This window comes from Eschrichtius robustus, chromosome 1, assembly GCF_028021215.1.
Source record: "Eschrichtius robustus isolate mEscRob2 chromosome 1, mEscRob2.pri, whole genome shotgun sequence".
Taxonomy (NCBI): domain Eukaryota; kingdom Metazoa; phylum Chordata; class Mammalia; order Artiodactyla; family Eschrichtiidae; genus Eschrichtius; species Eschrichtius robustus.
Window position 1 is genome coordinate 92,254,146 of NC_090824.1, and position 17,245 is coordinate 92,271,390.

A 17,245-nucleotide genomic window follows, 5' to 3' on the forward strand; every position below is an offset into this window, starting at 1 on the left:
GACTAGATATCAATTACAGGAAAAAATCTGTAAAAAATACAAACACATGGAGGCTAAACAATACAGTACTAAATAACCCAGAGATCACTGAAGAAATCAAAGACAAAATCAAAAAATTCATAGAAACAAATGACAATGAAAATACGATGACCCCAAACCTATGGGATGCAGCAAAAGCAGCTCTAAGAGGGAAGTTTATAGCAATACAATCTTACCTCAAGAAACAAGAAACATCTCAAATAAACAACCTAACCTTACACCTAAAGCAATTAGAGAAAGAACAAAAAAACCCCAAAGTTAACAGAAGGAAAGAAATCATAAAGATCAGATCAGAAAGAAATGAAAAAGAAATGAAGGAAATGATAGTGAAGATCAATAAAACCAAAAGCTGGTTCTTTGAGAAGATAAACAAAATTGATAAACCATTAGCCAGACTCATCAAGAAAAAAAGGCAGAAAACTCAAATCAACAGAATTATAAATGAAAAAGAAGTAACAACTGACACTGCAGAAATACGAAGGATCATGAGAGATTACTACAAGCAACAATATGCCAATAAAATGGACAACCTGGAAGAAACGGACAAATTCTTAGAAAAGCACAACCTTCCGAAACTGAAGCAGGAAGAAATAGAAAATATGAACAGACCAATCACAAGCACTGAAATTGATACTGTGATTAAAAATCTTCCAATAAACAAAAGCCCAGGACCAGATGGCTTCACAGGCGAATTCTATCAAACATTTAGAGAAGAGCCAACACCTATCCTTCTCAAACTCTTCCAAAATATAGCAGAGGGAGGAACACTCCCAAACTCATTCTATGAGGCCACCATCACCCTGATACCAAAACCAGAAAATGATGTTACAAAAAAAGAAAACTATAGGCCAATATCACTGATGAACATAGATGCAAGAATCCTCAACAAAATACTAGCAAACAGAACCCAGCAGCACATTAAAAGGATCATACACCATGATCAAGTGGGGTTTATCCCAGGAATGCAAGGATTCTTCAATATATGCAAATCAATGAATGTGATATACCATATTAACAAACTGAAGGATAAAAACCATATGATAATCTCAGTAGATGCAGAAAAAGCGTTTGACAAAATTCAACACCCATTTATGATAAAAACTCTCCAGAGAGTAGGCATAGAGGGAACTTACCTCAACATAGTAAAGGCCATATATGACAAACCCACAGCCAACATCGTTCTCCATGGTGAAAAGTTGAAACCATTTCCACTAAGATCAGGAACAAGACAAGGTTGCCCACTCTCACCACTATTATTCAACACAGTTTTGGAAGTTTTAGCCATAGCAATCAGAGACGAAAAAGAAATAAAAGGAATCCAAATTGGAAAAGAAGAAGTAAAACTGTCACTGTTTGCAGATGACATGATACTATACATAGAGAATCCTAAAGATGCTACCAGAAAACTACTGGAGCTAATCAATGAATTTGGTAAAGTAGCAGGATACAAATTTAATGCACAGAAATCTCTTGCATTCCTCTACACTAATGATGAAAAATCTGAAAGAGAAATTAAGGAAACACTCCCATTTACCATTGCAACAAAAAGAATAAAATACCTAGGAATAAACCTACCTAAGGAGACAAAAGACCTGTATGAGAAAACTATAAGACACTGATGAAAGAAATTAAAGATGATACCAACAGATGGAGAGATATACCATGTTCTTGGATTGGAAGAATCAACATTGTGAAAATGACTATATTACCCAAAGCAATCTACAGATTCAATACAATCCCTATCAAACTACCAATGGCATTTTTCACAGAATTAGAACAAAAATTTCACAATTTGTATGGAAACACAAAAGACCCCGAATAGCCAAAGCAATCTTGAGAAAGAAAAATGGAGCTGGTGGAATCAGAGATAAACTCATGCACATATGGTCACCTTATCTTTGATAAAGGAGGCAAGAATATACAATGGAGGAAAGACAGCCTCTTCAATAAGTGGTGCTGGGAAAACTAGACAGCTACATGTAAAAGAATGAAATTAGAACACTCCCTAACCCCATACACAAAAATAAACTCAAAATGGAATAAAGACCTAAATGTAAGGCCAGACACTATAAAACTCTCAGAGAAAAACATAGGCAGAACACTCTATGACATAAATCACAGCAAGATCCTTTTTGACCCACCTCCTAGAGAAATGGAAATTAAAAAAAAAAAAACAAATGGGACCTAATGAAACTTAAAAGCTTTTGCACAGCAAAGGAAACAATAAACAAGACAAGAAGACAACCCTCAGAATAGGAGAAAATATTTGCAAACGAAGCAACTGACAAAGGATTAATCTCCAAAATATACAAGCATCTCATGCAGCTCAATATCAAAAAAACAAACAATCCAATCCAAAAATGGCCAGAAGACCTAAATAGACATTTCTCCAAAGAAGGTATACAGATTGCCAACAAACACATGAAAGGATGCTCAACATCACTAATCATTAGAGAAATGCAAATCAAAACTACAATGAGGTATCACCTCACACCGGTCACAATGGCCATCATCAAAAATCTACAAATAGTAAATGCTGGAGAGGGTGTGGAGAAAAGGGAACCCTCTTGAACTATTGTTGGGAATGTAAATTGATACAGCCACTATGGAGAACAGTATGGAGGTTCCTTAAAAAACTAAAAATAGAACTACCATATGACCCAGCAATCCCACTACTGGGCATATACCCTGAGAAAACCGTAATTCAAAAAGAGTCTTGTACCACAATGTTCACTGCAGCACTATTTACAACAGCCAGGACATGGAAGCAACCTAAGCGTCCATCGACAGATGAATGGATAAAGATGTGGCACATATATACAATGGAATATTACTCAGCCATAAAAATAAATGAAATTGAGTTATTTGTAGTGAGGTGGATGGACCTAGAGACTGTCATACAGAGTGAAGTAAGTCAGTAAGAGAAAAACAAATAATGTATGCTAACACATATATATGGAATCTAAAAAAAAAAAAAAAGGTTCTGAAGAACCTAGGGGCGGGACAGGAATAAAGACGTAGACGTAGAGAGTGGACTTGAGGACACGGGGAGGGGTAGGGTAAGCTGAGACGAAGTAAGAGAGTGGCATGGATATATATACACTACCAAATGTGAAATAGATAGCTAGTGGGAAGCAGTCGCATAGCACAGGGAGATCAGCTCGGTGCTTTGTGACCACCTAGAAGGGTGGGATAGGGAGGGAGGGAGGAAGACACAAGAGGGAGGGGATATAGGGATATGTGTATACGTATAGCTGATTCACTTTGTTATACAGCAGCAACAATGTAAAGCAATTATACTCCAATAAAGATGTTAAAAAATAATAATAAAATTAAAAAGGAAAAAACAAAAACAACCCACAACAACAACCCACAAACCAATGTGCAGAAACGGGCAAGGGAAACACAGACAATAGGAATTTAAAAGTCAAACCAGAATAAGTCTTTGAAAAGTCCAGGACAGGAGACATCGAAGCTATTTGGTAACTTACAAAGTATCATCTTCATGTTTATTGGGTAATACCCACAGGCCAAACTTTACAGTTTACGTTCTGTAAAAGTCACATGAGAGCCTTAAACCAGAGTGCTGCTTGAAAATGACATCTTTGGTGATATTTCACTGAACCTTTTAATCTTAGGAGAACATCTTAATCTTAAACACGATTCACATAGAGATGTCATAAGGCTTCGTAATTCCTATTTATGCTTAGTTTATTTCACAGCTTATAGCAATTATAATAGATCGTAGTTGGAACTGAATTATAATCAAAAAATATTATTCTAATATATTAAATAAAGCTGAAAGTTTAGCATAAATAAGAGTTTGTATGGCTGGTAGCCTAGATTAGGATTTGTTTTAGCATCTGACATGGACCCCAAAATATAACACATCAAAAATAGAAATAGAGCTAGATATATAATCACAAAGAATACGTAACATATCAGTATTTACTAGTATAACTTATCTAAAACTGTATTTATTACTGTTTTCAAAAATAGTTGTCTTTTACTAGCTAGGTAACTGGAAAACTCTAAAGAACATACTCTTTTAAAAGACTTACAGCCAATTTTCAATTTACTTAGCAGATAAAATGTTATTTTTTGTTTGTGAACTCCCAATTGGCACCAACTACATAAGGTATTCAACATATATACATTTTTATTTCCTTCATTTTTTTGTCATAACAAGTGAAAAATTAAAAAATTCAGGTGAATAAGCTTTATGTTGAAAAATAGTTTTCTTAAAAAAAAATTAATTAATTTATTTTTGGCTGTGTTGGGTCTTCGTTTCTGTGCGAGGGCTTTCTCCAGTTGCGGCAAGCGGGGGCCACTCTTCATCGCGGTGCGCGGGCCTCTCACTATCGCGGCCTCTCTTGTTGCGGAGCACAGACTCCAGACGCGCAGGCTCAGTAGTTGTGGCTCACGGGCCTAGTTGCTCCGCGGCATGTGGGATCTTCCCAGACCAGGGCTCGAACCCGTGTTCCCTGCATTAGCAGGCAGATTCTCAACCACTGCGCCACCAGGGAAGCCCCCCAAAAATAGTTTTTTAAGAAATATTTTACTTATTTATTTAGGCTGCATGGGGTCTTAGTTGCGGCATGCGTGTGCGATCTAGTTTCCCGACCAGGGATTGAACCTAGGCCCCGTGCATTGGGAGCTCGGAGTCTTACCCACTGGACCACCAGGGAAGTCCCAAAGAATATTCTTAAATGATGCTGGTGATCATGGTGCTCTGGGTAGAAAATGGCTTTGCTGCTGAACGTGACATGGAACATATGGTACGTAGATAATATTTGAAATCTTGCTACTCTTTCCTTATATTTCGGCCCCAAACTCCAAGGTGGATAAAGAAAAGAAGAAAGGTAAAGGGAGGAGAAGACCTTTTGGTGACTCGGGTAGCCGTCAGATCAACCAGTCACAGAAACTTCCAAGGGGGCTCTACAAGAGCTTGCTGCATCCATTTATGCTGTTATGTCCCTAAAATGGTACAAGAGGGTACACCAGAGGCCAGTAAACTTTTTCCATAAAGGGACAGATAGTAAATATCTTATATTTGTCACAACTACTCAATTTTGCCACTGCAGCATGAGAGAGCAGCCATGGTTGAATGCGTGTGGATGTGTTCAGTAAGTTTATTTACAGACACTGAAATTTAAAGTTTACATAATTTTCACCTCATGAAATATTATTATTCTGATTTTTTAACCATTAAAAAAATGAAAAAAAAAAAAAAAATGAGAAAACCGCCCTCAGCTCTTTGGGCCATACAAACAGGCTGTGGCAGACGGGCCCGTGAGGCGTGCCGACAACCCCTGGTTTGCACTGTTGGAGGCTCCTCAGGTCACTACGCTCACACTTCCTGATGGTCCTCACCAAACTCACTCCCGCTAGGGCCTCTTTCTTTCCTGCCTGCCACTGTTGCTGGGGCTGCAGGGACATTAAAAGTGACTGATATAAAAAGTAAAGGTTCTTTTAATCTCTGTTTTACCCTATCTGGAAGATTTTTTTTCAGGTTTATTTCTTAAACATCTAAAAGGCATTACAATCAGAGATTCTGCAACTAGATAGGGGGACTTCCCTGGTGGCGCAGTGGTTAAGAATCCACCTGCCAAGGCAGGGGACATGGGTTCGAGCCCTGGTCCGGGAAGATCCCACATGCTGTGGAGCAACTAAGCTCGTGTGCCATAACTGCTGAGCCTGCACTCTAGAGCCCGTAAGCCACAACTACTGAGCCTGTATGCCACAACTACTAAAGCCCGCGTGCCTAGAGCCCATACTCTGCAACAAGAGAAGCCACCGCAATGAGAAGCCCATGCACCGCAACAAAGAGTAGCCCCCACTCGCCGCAACTAGAGAAAGCCCACACGCAGCAATGAAGACCCAATGCAGCCAAAAAAAAAATAAATTAAATTAATTAATTAAAAATAAATAAATAAAACTAGATAGCTTAAAATCTATTTTCCAATGCTTTTCTTTCTAAGAAGATTATCTTTTAAGGCCTATTATGATTATTTATTCAATTTTAAAAACCTAGAAATTTAATTTAAGGCAATGTACACTTTCGTTTTTTAATAAACCACATGGCAAAACAATACTTTATTTAATAAATGTATAGGAAATTACAATTTGAAAATTGCAAATACAGTACATATACTGTACTTTGATCTTAAATTACATGGACAAACTCCAGCTTCAAAATCTTTCTAAAATCAATCATTATGCAAAATACCTGGTTTCTGAAGATGTATATGGAAAAGTATATACAATTTCTTAAACTGTGATATGGCTTACTTATTAACATACATTTATTTAGAGAAGCATAAGCTTTCCAAATATACATTATCTTCAGGTGCAAAGCTGACATACTGGCACATTTCAATTTTGTGTTGCAGTTATTTCATAATATACTTAATTGCAATATTTAAATTGACATTGTCACAGGTTTAACTGGGAAAGTCTCCATAAATGTTTTCCAATCTTACCAAAAATCAGAAAATGTTTGTTGGTCCTCACCACATGACTGGAAGAACGTGTTAAACCTTTTGTAAGCAAGAATTCAATGACAGGCTGGCCCGAATATGTAACCCAGCTGCACACACACAATTCAACACCGAGGAACTCTCACAACAATTCTTCTCTCCAATTTGCGTGCTCCTATCAACATCACAAGAAATATCCCTGGCTAGCGATCTGTTAACATAAATCTGAAGCCCTGTCTGGTGGGATTCACAGGATAGATCTGTAGCCAGGGTTTGCAAATGGTATTTTGGTAGAGAGACATTAAGCTTAATCATCAATTTGGGGATCAGGCTGGCCTCCCCTCAACACAGCATATAGCGAGGTGTCACTATTCATTTGTGACTAATACCCAACAGCCTCAAAAGTGAAGCTTGGTTCAAAGACAAACTGAACCCAATGAACTAATCTTGTATCTATGAACACATTCTGTAACTTTAAATTTACTGTATGTAAGGTAGAGGCAACAGCAAAAGTGCCTAAAACCTTATTCCAAAGGGGCTCAAATTCTGTAAGAACGCCTTATTCATTACAGTGAACCAATTAATATAAACACATAAGAAGAAAATAAATTTAGCTAATTGTGCTTGTTTCAGAAGTGAATTCTTCTCTCTTCTAAAGTAGTAAGAGTGGTGGTTTGAGAAACACAGCCCCGAGTCTTATCAGCTGTGATCTTGGCTTGCTGTTTGTTGTACAGGGCATCCACTTCTACCACACTTACTCTAAAGAGCTCAGCATGCAGAGAAATCTGGATCAGGAAAAACCAGCTGTTTAAAAAAAGGTTCTTCCCTACCCAGAAGCACATTTATAAGTGGTGCTTTGTCTCTGAAAGATGGTTTTTCCTCACATTAAAATGAAAGGGAAGCTCAAGGATCTGATCCTGCCTGAGTCTATTCTGGGAAAATTCTACTAAAGACGAACACTGTCGGTGAGGACACCTGGGTTCAAGAGACAGAACCAGAACACTGAGACTCCTAAGAGCAGAAAACTAGTTTTAGAAAATGGGAACAAAGCACCCAAACTTGAAAACAGTAAAATAAGAAATCCAGTGATTTGGCAAATAATACTGATAGGAGCTGCAAGTTGTGAAAATCCGGGCTCACGTTACACAAGAAATAGCTAATGGAAAATGTATGGAGGAATTACAAGCACTACTGGTTCTGCATTTCAAAGCCTTCTGAAATATGCCTTATTCAACTGCATTCCCCGCATTATATTTCTAAAGCAGCATGGTCATTAATGAAACAATAGGTCTTTTTCCTAAAATAAATCAAGATGCTGCATCTGGCCAGAGCTGTGAAACACAGGTTCTATACACAAGTAACTGATTATTTGCAAATGTTAACTGAAACATATTGCAATGAAGAACTGCCCAGTTTTTATGTTGTGATGTTTTCCTTGTGCAAAATTAACAATGCTAGGTATTTATACAAACAGCCACTGCCTTTCCCAGGACAATGGAAAGCCCTTTCTGAGGGCTGGCTGAGGAGTGTAACTTAGGGCTGTAACTAAGCGGGTGAAGGACAGACCAGCTGTGCAGTTCCTGGTCGTATCTGCTAAGTTCACATCCCTCTCTGTGGGTCTTGTGAAGTTACAAAAAGTTAAATCTATCAATCCTCAAATCTTACAGACCCAGTGGAGTACAAGTACAAAGTCTATAGTCTTTGCTACAAAAAGCAAAGCACAGGAAACTTCATGTGTACCTCACTTTAAGGAGAACACTTTAATTAAGATTTACAAAAGTTTTCAGTGTTTCTGCATTTTACAAGAGGATCCTTTCAATCCTCAAATGGATTTTAGACGGTTTCATCAAATAACTTTCCAAGGAATGCGTCATTATGAAAAGTCATATATAGCTATTTAAGATAAAGGAAAGTTTACAAGAAACAAGCTCCATAGATATGAGGAACAATTTGCAAATATGGGAAAATCCATTAGCATAATTAGCATATAAAACGCATATTCTTTTCGTTTCTCTTGCTAGGTACTCAAAGTCCATAAATACCCAGATGTCCACTGAAATGCCTCTCATTTATTCTTACTTGCCCTCTGTATTTTAATTTTATATTTATTTTGATTTAAACAGTTTATATGCTACTGAAATTTTTGAAAAATTCAAAGTATTATTTTAAATAGATTCACAATAAGAATCCCATAAAGTGAATTTTCAAATCAATTCAACAGACACTGGGTTTTATTAGGAGCCATTAATCCTCATCAACCTTTTTATTGGATACCATCAACTCAATGAATTTTTGGGTAAATCTAGGTTTTATCTTAGGTTTATTACATAGTGAGTTTCTTGGTAGGAAGATGAAATCTGTTTCCTATTCTTCATTTATATCAGAAGTCAACTGCATGCCCACCTGGGATTTCAGTTCACAACTTGTCTGGTACACTCTACTCTGATTCTGAGGAGTCAAAGAACCGTATCCATTCTCAGGATAAGAAACTGTTCCTCTTGAAAATGGATTTCTAATGTGCATAAAGATAATCTCAAAACCAACAGTTGCAAAATGAAACATGAATATTCACAGCTGCCTCTTTAACACAATTGTTACCAATTAGTTGCATTCGCTCTGAAAACTTTTATGCTTAGCTTCCCTACAACACAGATGTCATGTCCATCCCCATTCCCCTGCTTTAAAAAACACACACACAAGGTCAAAAACCCTTGAAAATTTTGTTTTCTCAGAGTAATATTTTGCCCCAGTCCCTCTGGGAATTTCTGTTATGGTATTGTTATTGGAAAAACTTCAAAATTACATCCTAGGGTTTCTGGAGTCCAAGGAGAATCCCTAACCCATATCATCCAGCCAAAATTCTCTGGAGGAATGTGGTTAATCTACACATGAGAGGTGAAGGGCACACTGAACCTTAGCTTCCCAGAGTTTTACCCTGAAAGGGCTCACACAGGTTAACTGGTATGGAAGCAGGAAGGAAGCAAGGTACCAAGCAAACTTTCTGTACAAAAGGTAAGGCAGTTCTTAAAAGGACAGAGGATCATTGTTTACCTTTTGCAGTCTCTTGTTGTTCTTAAAATAATTCCATGAACAACAAGTGATTTCGGGAAGACTTAAATCTGAAACTCCACACCCCATCCTCACTCCTATATTTTGTTTTAAATTATCATATAGTAATTTGAGTTTATGATTAACTTCTGCTATTCAGAATAATATTGAAAATATTTCCTAAACAATTTAAGGACAGTGACCACAATATGTAAAGATTTGGTTCTGATAAGGTTACAAATAACCAAAAATGCTAACTTTGAGATTCAAAACCCTGTAACGTCTGGAAAAAGTTGATTACAAATTGTTACCAGTAAGATTAAGACTTATTTGTGAAATCAAACATTTCTGAAACTCTAGGAATACATGCTTATTCCACTCTCTGGATAATTAGTAGTACTTTCTGAAATCTGCTGAGAAATAATTTTGGTAAAAAGAGAGCTGGGAGTCAAATTCCAGAAGCTGGGTTCAAGATTACATAATAAAAAAATTGAGTTTTCCAGCACTGGCTTGATATAAAATGGTCTTTAAAAAGGATTTTTAAATGCAAATACTGAATTCTTGATGCTTCCTTTAAGACGTGTACTGTCATAATTAATGAAGTACAGTCTTGGATTGTCTTCTGTGAGGTATCTGTAGAGTCATGTCTCATTCTGTAAACAGTGTTTTAGAAACATCTTCATCTGAAAATCATGGTGAGGTCTCATTTTGCCATTAAACAGAAACTATCACTGTCAGGCTGGAGTGACTGTTTTGAGAGACCGGTGCTTGATACTGACACAGCTGTCAGGGATTCCATTTCTCATTTAGGTGTGCATTTATTGCTCTTACATCTGTGACTGCAGGATAAATAAGGCGGTAGTCCCCAAAATGTATACAATTACGGACTGGAACTCTGACAGTTTGCACAAGTTCTGTCCATTTCTTGCCTATAACTCTGAAGCTGAATAGTACATTTATACATGCCAAACGTGTTCAATAATAAATGCTTTGCTTTGGACTGTACTTCCTCCCATTTAGATGAACTTCCAGGAACTGCAAGGTCAAGAAAATATCATTACTATTCATTGTATACAGTTACACATTAGTGAACAAGACAAAGGGCAAAAACAATCTTACTATACTGTGAACAGATTTTTATTAGTTTGATTTCTACCCTCTTGAAGCTATTTTGTTAGAGAAGTATTTCAGTTTACAAAGCCAGAATGACTTCTCATTATTCCAATCTCTCCATTCCACTCTTGGGTAGAGAAAGAATACTAGACATCAATTACAAGTCTTTCATCTTTTGTAGTTTTTAAAATAAACCATATGCATGTATTATTTTGATAAAAAAATAAAAAGCATCAATCTGTGAAATGATTTAAAGACATAAAAACATAGTTTAGCTTTTCTTATATAGAAAAAACATGGTAAATATACTTTGTACCTTTTATCTGAAGGCAAAAAATCAATTTGTAATATCTCATCAAAGAGATCGAAAATTATTGCTCTGCCAACAATAAATTGACCTGCAACTCACATTTTGAAGAGCCTCACCCTTCCCTTAAAACATATCTTTTCAGCAGAAAAGTCTTCCTATTTAATCATAAGCACAGATGTTTAATTCCAAAGATAGAAGTCCACCAACCCCAGCATTCACCGTCAGCAACATACTTAGCTGTATGTGTACTATGGCAGTAGGTTTTCCTGAAGTGAGAGACCAGATATTTAAATCTTCCACTGAATATACATCTTCTATTTTCATCAAAGCTTCTTTGATATAGTCTACATTCAAATGGCTTGGTACACCTATTCAGAATGTATCATTTATAAGTAAAGATTATTTTGAGAAAATTTTATATATTACTAATAGGACATTTTAAAAAAAAGAAACCAAATGGCTTTACCAAATTCAGTTTAAATGAACACTTTAAAATATATTAAAACTTTAAGATAAACTATGCACACATATAGCAGGATATATACAAGAGGTTAATAAATACTTAAAAAAGGTTGATTCTCACTAAAAAGAAATGTCACTCAAACCAGACGACTTCATCTAATAAACAAGCTAGGATAGACAAAAAAGAAAAAGGAACATATAATAAAGATAAACCTACTTCTGAGAACTTATAGTTAAATGCTTATACTTAAGATCAGTAAGGCAGGGATGTTGGAAATAGAATAGCAAGTTAAATGGGAATTATAGACTTAATAAATAAATTACTAAACATAACTGCATCAAGAATCATGAGCTGCATTCTTGTCCTAGGTCCACAGTTTATTAGCAGCATGACCTTAATGAAGTTATGTTACCCTGCTGAGCCTCAATTTTCTTGTTGGTAAATGGGAATAATAATGTCTGCCTTGCCTACTTTTCTTGGCTATTATAAGGATCAAATGGGTAATAGATGGGAGAGTGCATTGACTCTCACATGTTTTTTACATGTGAGGTGGTATTATAGACTAATAAGTATCAGTAAAAAGAAAGACATGGCTCCTACCCTGGAGTATTCCTGCCCCCCACCAACAGCCCCAATCTGATTTAGGGAAATAATAAACCCACAGTGGGGATACTAGAGATCTTACCTTCTAGTATTATAACTACTGTGTCCCATATGATTCGAAAGGTTGTAAAAGCCACAAGTAATGAAAACACATATGTACAGATGGGATCAGCAATCTTGTATTCCGGCTGAAAGATGACAGATCAAAATTGTGTGATTAAATACAGACAGTCATAAAACAGTCTATAAAGCAAAGCAAGGCATACTCTGTCCCCTGTTCTTTAGCAGGACTGGAGCACATCTTTAAAACTTGGATATTGCCAATTAAGAAACGTCTTCACTCTTTCCTAGACTATTTAAATGCCTTTCTTTGTGAAACCTATCGTATTTCCAGAAGTTCAGTCATTTGTTCCACTGTTTTCCTCTGTGCTCTCTCTAAATCTTCCACCCAGAACCACAGACTATCAGAGCTGGACGGAGTTTTAGCAGCCATCCATCTGGTCTAAGCCCCTCATATTAAATAGGAGGGAACTCAAGTTTAGAGTTGAGGGACCTGCTCAAGGTCAAAGCATTAAAGGCACAGCCAAGACTAGAACTCAGATCTCTGGATTTCCACTCCAGTGCACATTCCAGTACCTAGCAGTTGAGTGACAAGGCTTAGAATTGAGTTCTTCAGTGAAGGCACCACCAAAGCCAACAGATAAGTTACCCCATGAGGTTGATACTATTGTGTTTGGTGCTAATAAAAGAGATATACTGATAGTTCAAGTATGCTTGCATAATGCAAAATGAATAGGACTGGCACTGGTGTCTAGTATACTGATAAAAGACAGTCACCTTTAGTTTTAATGTTGAAATTAAATATATATTTTAAAATAAAAAAACTAGCAATCATGTTACCTTGAATCGTATGATGTATGCAGCTATTAGCACACCAACACTCTGTACCAGATCCCCCAAGGCATGTATAAATGCAGCTCTCACTGCCAAGCTATCCTGCCCATGGTTGTGTCCACATCTAGAACCTGTGGTAGGAGAATTTGAAGGCAGGGAGTGGGAATGGGCATGATGGTGACCAGATTGGTTCAACAGCAACCCCATTCTGTTAAAAAGAAAAGAAAAGATTATTATTCTTCCTAATATTATTGACAGAAATATTTGTTACTAATCAGACACTAATGAGGCAACATGGAACTCGTTCATTTAATAAATATTTGAGCACCTATTATGTATCAGGTACTGTTCTAGGTGTCGGGGTCAAAACAGTGATAAGACAGACATATCCCTATCCCTATGGAACTTATGTTTTAGTAGAGAGGGCAGAGAATTAACAAATAAATACATAATGTACTGGTGGGCAATGTGAATGCTTTGAAGAAAAGTAAAGCATTGCAAGGAGGTGGAGAGTGATGGGGAGTGATCAGAAAAGGCCTCACTAAGATTCTGAGTAGAGACTTGAATGAAGTCAGGAAGCAAATGGTGGTGGAAGAGTGTTCTAGGCAGAAGGAACACCAGGGTGAAGGCCCTAAGATGAAAATGTGCTGTATGTGTATGTGCTTAAAAAAGCAAGACAGCCATGGTGGCTAGAATAAAGTGAGCAAGAGTGTTGGGAGATGAGTTGGAGGGGTGGCTATGGTAAAAACTTTTGATTTTATTCTAAGTATGAATGGAGGCCCCTAGCGCAGGGATTGGCAAACCATGGTCTGTAGACCATAGTTGGCTCACTGCCTGTTTTTATAAGTAAAGGTGTTTTTTTTGTAAATAAAGTATTATTGGAACACAGCCATGCTCATTTGTTTACATACTGAATGTGGGTGCTTTTGTTCTGTAGCTGCAAAGTTAAGTAGCTGCCAAAGAGGCTGTATGGCTCTCAAAGCCTAAAATATTTATTATCTGACCCTTTACAGAAAATGTTTACTGACCCCTGGTCCAAATGATTAGGTATGTAACTTAAAGATTTTGTAGTTTTTAGGAAAAAAGTTGGCAGTTACAAAAAATCTTATTAAAATAAAAATATTATAAAAGGTAAAAAAAACTTTGTCCTACTTAAATTCCTGATTGTTAGGCAAACTTCAGTATACCTGAGCAAACCCATGAGAAATTTATAATTCCAATACTGTTTTATTAACATTTAGAAGAAAAATTAATGTACTACATAACTTTAAAATACATTAAAATATCACTGCACGCTACTGAATGCATACATAATAGTCTCTAAGTTCACAGTACTTGCAAATATTAATGTGAAAACAATATAGAGTACATAATACTATAATGGTGGATACATGTCATTATAAATTTGTCCAAACTCATAGAATGAGTTTAACACCAAGAGAGAACCTTCAAGTGAACTATGGACTCTGTGCTATAATGATGTGTCAGTGTAGGCTCATGGTTTGTAACAACTGTACCACTCTGGTGGGGGATATGATAACCGGGGAGGCTATGCATGTGGGGAGGCAGGGTATATATGGGAAAGCTCTGTGCTTTCCACACAAGTTTGCTGTGAATCTAAAACTGCTTTAAAAAATAAAGCCTATTAAAATTTTTTAAAAAATAGAGCTTACATCATATTAACTGCAACTCCAACAGCTGCGGTAATGAGCATTATATCTCCATTTATTTCATATTTCATATGGATAGTTCTTTGGACAGCTTCATATAGGAGGAATCCCATAAGTATATACACCAACAGCACACTAATCATAGCTGACAATACCTCTGGAGGGAAAAATATAAAAAATAAATATATTTGCAGAATGGTTATTATACTTCATATATACTAAATACTGTACAGTCTCTTATTTATATCTTCTTTCCTCTAAGGAGATAAAAGCACTACATTATTTTTGTCATATTATTCTTCCTACTTAAAAAGTGATTAGTAGTTTGCTTTGGATCCTCCACTAATTCACTCCCACAACTCCCTGCCTTCTCCTCATCTCTTTAGGGTCAAATTATGTATATTTACAGACTATACACATGATAAAAAAATGAAAAAACTGAGAAAAAAATTTGTAACATACTTGACCACAGGCTAATTTCCCCATAGACGAGTATACTTACAAATCAATAAAAAAGTGAACAACCCATAAGAAAAATGGGTAAAGGACACAAATAGTAATACACAGAAAATAAACAGAAATGGCCAATTTATCAAAATCAATCATAATACAAGAAATTCAAATAAGAATTCCTTTTTGCCCCTTACTAAATTGGCAAAGATTAAAAAGTTTGATAACAGCCATAGTTAGCAAGGATATACTGGTGGAAGTCTAAAATAGAACTATCTTTTTAGAGAGCAGTTAGTAAAACTAATAAAATTTTAAAACGCATATATTCCTTATATTCTAAAAATCTATCCAGTAGAAACACATCCGTATGTATGCAAAGATATCTACAAGGTTTTTTACTGTAGCTTTGTCTGTAGTATAAAAAAAGATCTGGAGACATCTTAAATGCCCACCAATGAGGAACTTAATGGATAAATTATGGTATATACATATAATGGGATACCATAGAGTCATATATATAAATAAGTATTTTTTAAAAATTGAAGTATAGTTGATTTACAATATCATATTAGTTTCAGGTATACAGTACAGTGATATATATATATATTCTTCTTCAGATTCTCTTCCCTTACAGGTTATTACAAAATATTGAGTATAGTTCCCTGTGCTATACAGTAGGTCCTTGTTGGTTCATTTATATTTAAAAAAAAGAAAAAAAAATCAGGCAAATTGATAATCACAAGAAAGATAGACAAGAAAATGTTATACCTGGGAAGTGAGACTAAGAGCTTGGGGAATTTATTTTTCACTTTATTCTTTTTGGTAACGCTTGAAGTTTTAAGTTTTTACTATAAACACATTTACCTTTAGACTAAAGAAAAACAAATCCATTTTTTAAGGCATGTAAGTATTCATGTATGCACTTTGACTCAGGAATTCCTTTTCCAGGAATGATATACACACTCTTGCCAATTGAGCTGCACATGTGCAAAATGAGGTTTGTTATGAAGCTATTTATCAAACATTGTATATAATAGCAATGTTTAATTGTTTTCACAGTTAAAAAAAAGTGATTAGTAGGGGCCTTGTAACATGGAATACTATGCAGCTTGGAAAAAACACATTAGGCTCTTTATGTTCTGATAAGGAGTCATCTTCAAAATACAGTGTCATGTGAAAAAAGAAAAGTATACAACAGTATATATGGTATGTTAGCATTTGTGCAAAAAGAAGAAAGAGAATATATAAATAATGATCTGTACATGCAAACTGGAAGAATATACAAAATACTAATAAAAACTGATTATGAGGAAAATGGGTGGCTAGGAGACAGGGATGACTTTGCACTATATATGCTTTTCTACCATGTGAGTTTTCTACCATGTGAGTATGAAGTAGAAATAATTTTATATCTTTTCAAAATAATAAAAATAGGGCAATGTACATTTTAAAATATTATATAAAACTAGTGTTGACACTCAAAACAATAATAGCAAGAAAATACACAATTTTTTTTTCTTTAAAGAAACCAGATATTAAACTTTTAAGTGTTAAAAGTTAAAACAATCTGGAAAATTGTTATCTAGGTCAACTCATTGCTCAAAGGTTAAAGGCAGTTCAAGTATATTGGACTATGATACATTTTTATTCCACCTCATAAATTACAACACAGAAAAACTATCTAGCAGTAAAAAGTTTTTTCCCAAAGACATTTCATTAATGTAGCCAAAACCCTAATAAAATTCTGTGCATCAACAGATACTGGAATAAGAAAAAAAACATACAACTCCTATTCAAAACCATGATTCATGTATTCCTGACATACTAATTATCATACTTCATAGGAGACACAGGCTTGAAGAAGATAGAGAAAAAAACCCAACTGAAATATACAAAGCTGTGGAGAGACTACCATATCAAGTCTAGACTCTAAGCCCCTAAGGATATGACCAAGTTACATTCCACATCACATTTACGGTAGCACTCAGCAGAAAGGCTGGCATGTAGCATGCACTCATATATTTATGGATGGATCTGTAGACTGAAGTTAGGCTGAGCAAGGGAAGAGAAAAGGGTATATATACAATTAAGAAGGTTAAGCTAAATATGAACAATAATTATTTACTAAATCCCCCAAAACAAGAATAGGTTAAAAGAAAAGAATTAAGCCAACTAG

At 35.8% G+C, this 17,245-nt stretch overlaps 1 protein-coding gene across 2 annotated transcripts in view; it reads right to left on the reverse strand.

Annotated features, from left to right (window-relative positions):
- Positions 1-6,220: 6,220 nt before the first annotated feature.
- Positions 6,221-17,245, reverse strand: part of SLC30A4 (solute carrier family 30 member 4) — a 30,241-nt gene continuing 19,216 nt past the window's right edge. For both annotated transcript variants that reach the window (XM_068551009.1, XM_068550999.1), the window contains exons 4-8: positions 14,623-14,776; positions 12,956-13,157; positions 12,138-12,243; positions 11,223-11,357; positions 6,221-10,601 (exon numbers count right to left, since the gene is read on the reverse strand). In XM_068551009.1, the coding sequence (XP_068407110.1) occupies positions 10,447-10,601; positions 11,223-11,357; positions 12,138-12,243; positions 12,956-13,157; positions 14,623-14,776 (752 nt within the window). In that variant the 3' untranslated portion in view covers positions 6,221-10,446. The remainder of the gene's footprint in view (positions 10,602-11,222; positions 11,358-12,137; positions 12,244-12,955; positions 13,158-14,622; positions 14,777-17,245) is intronic.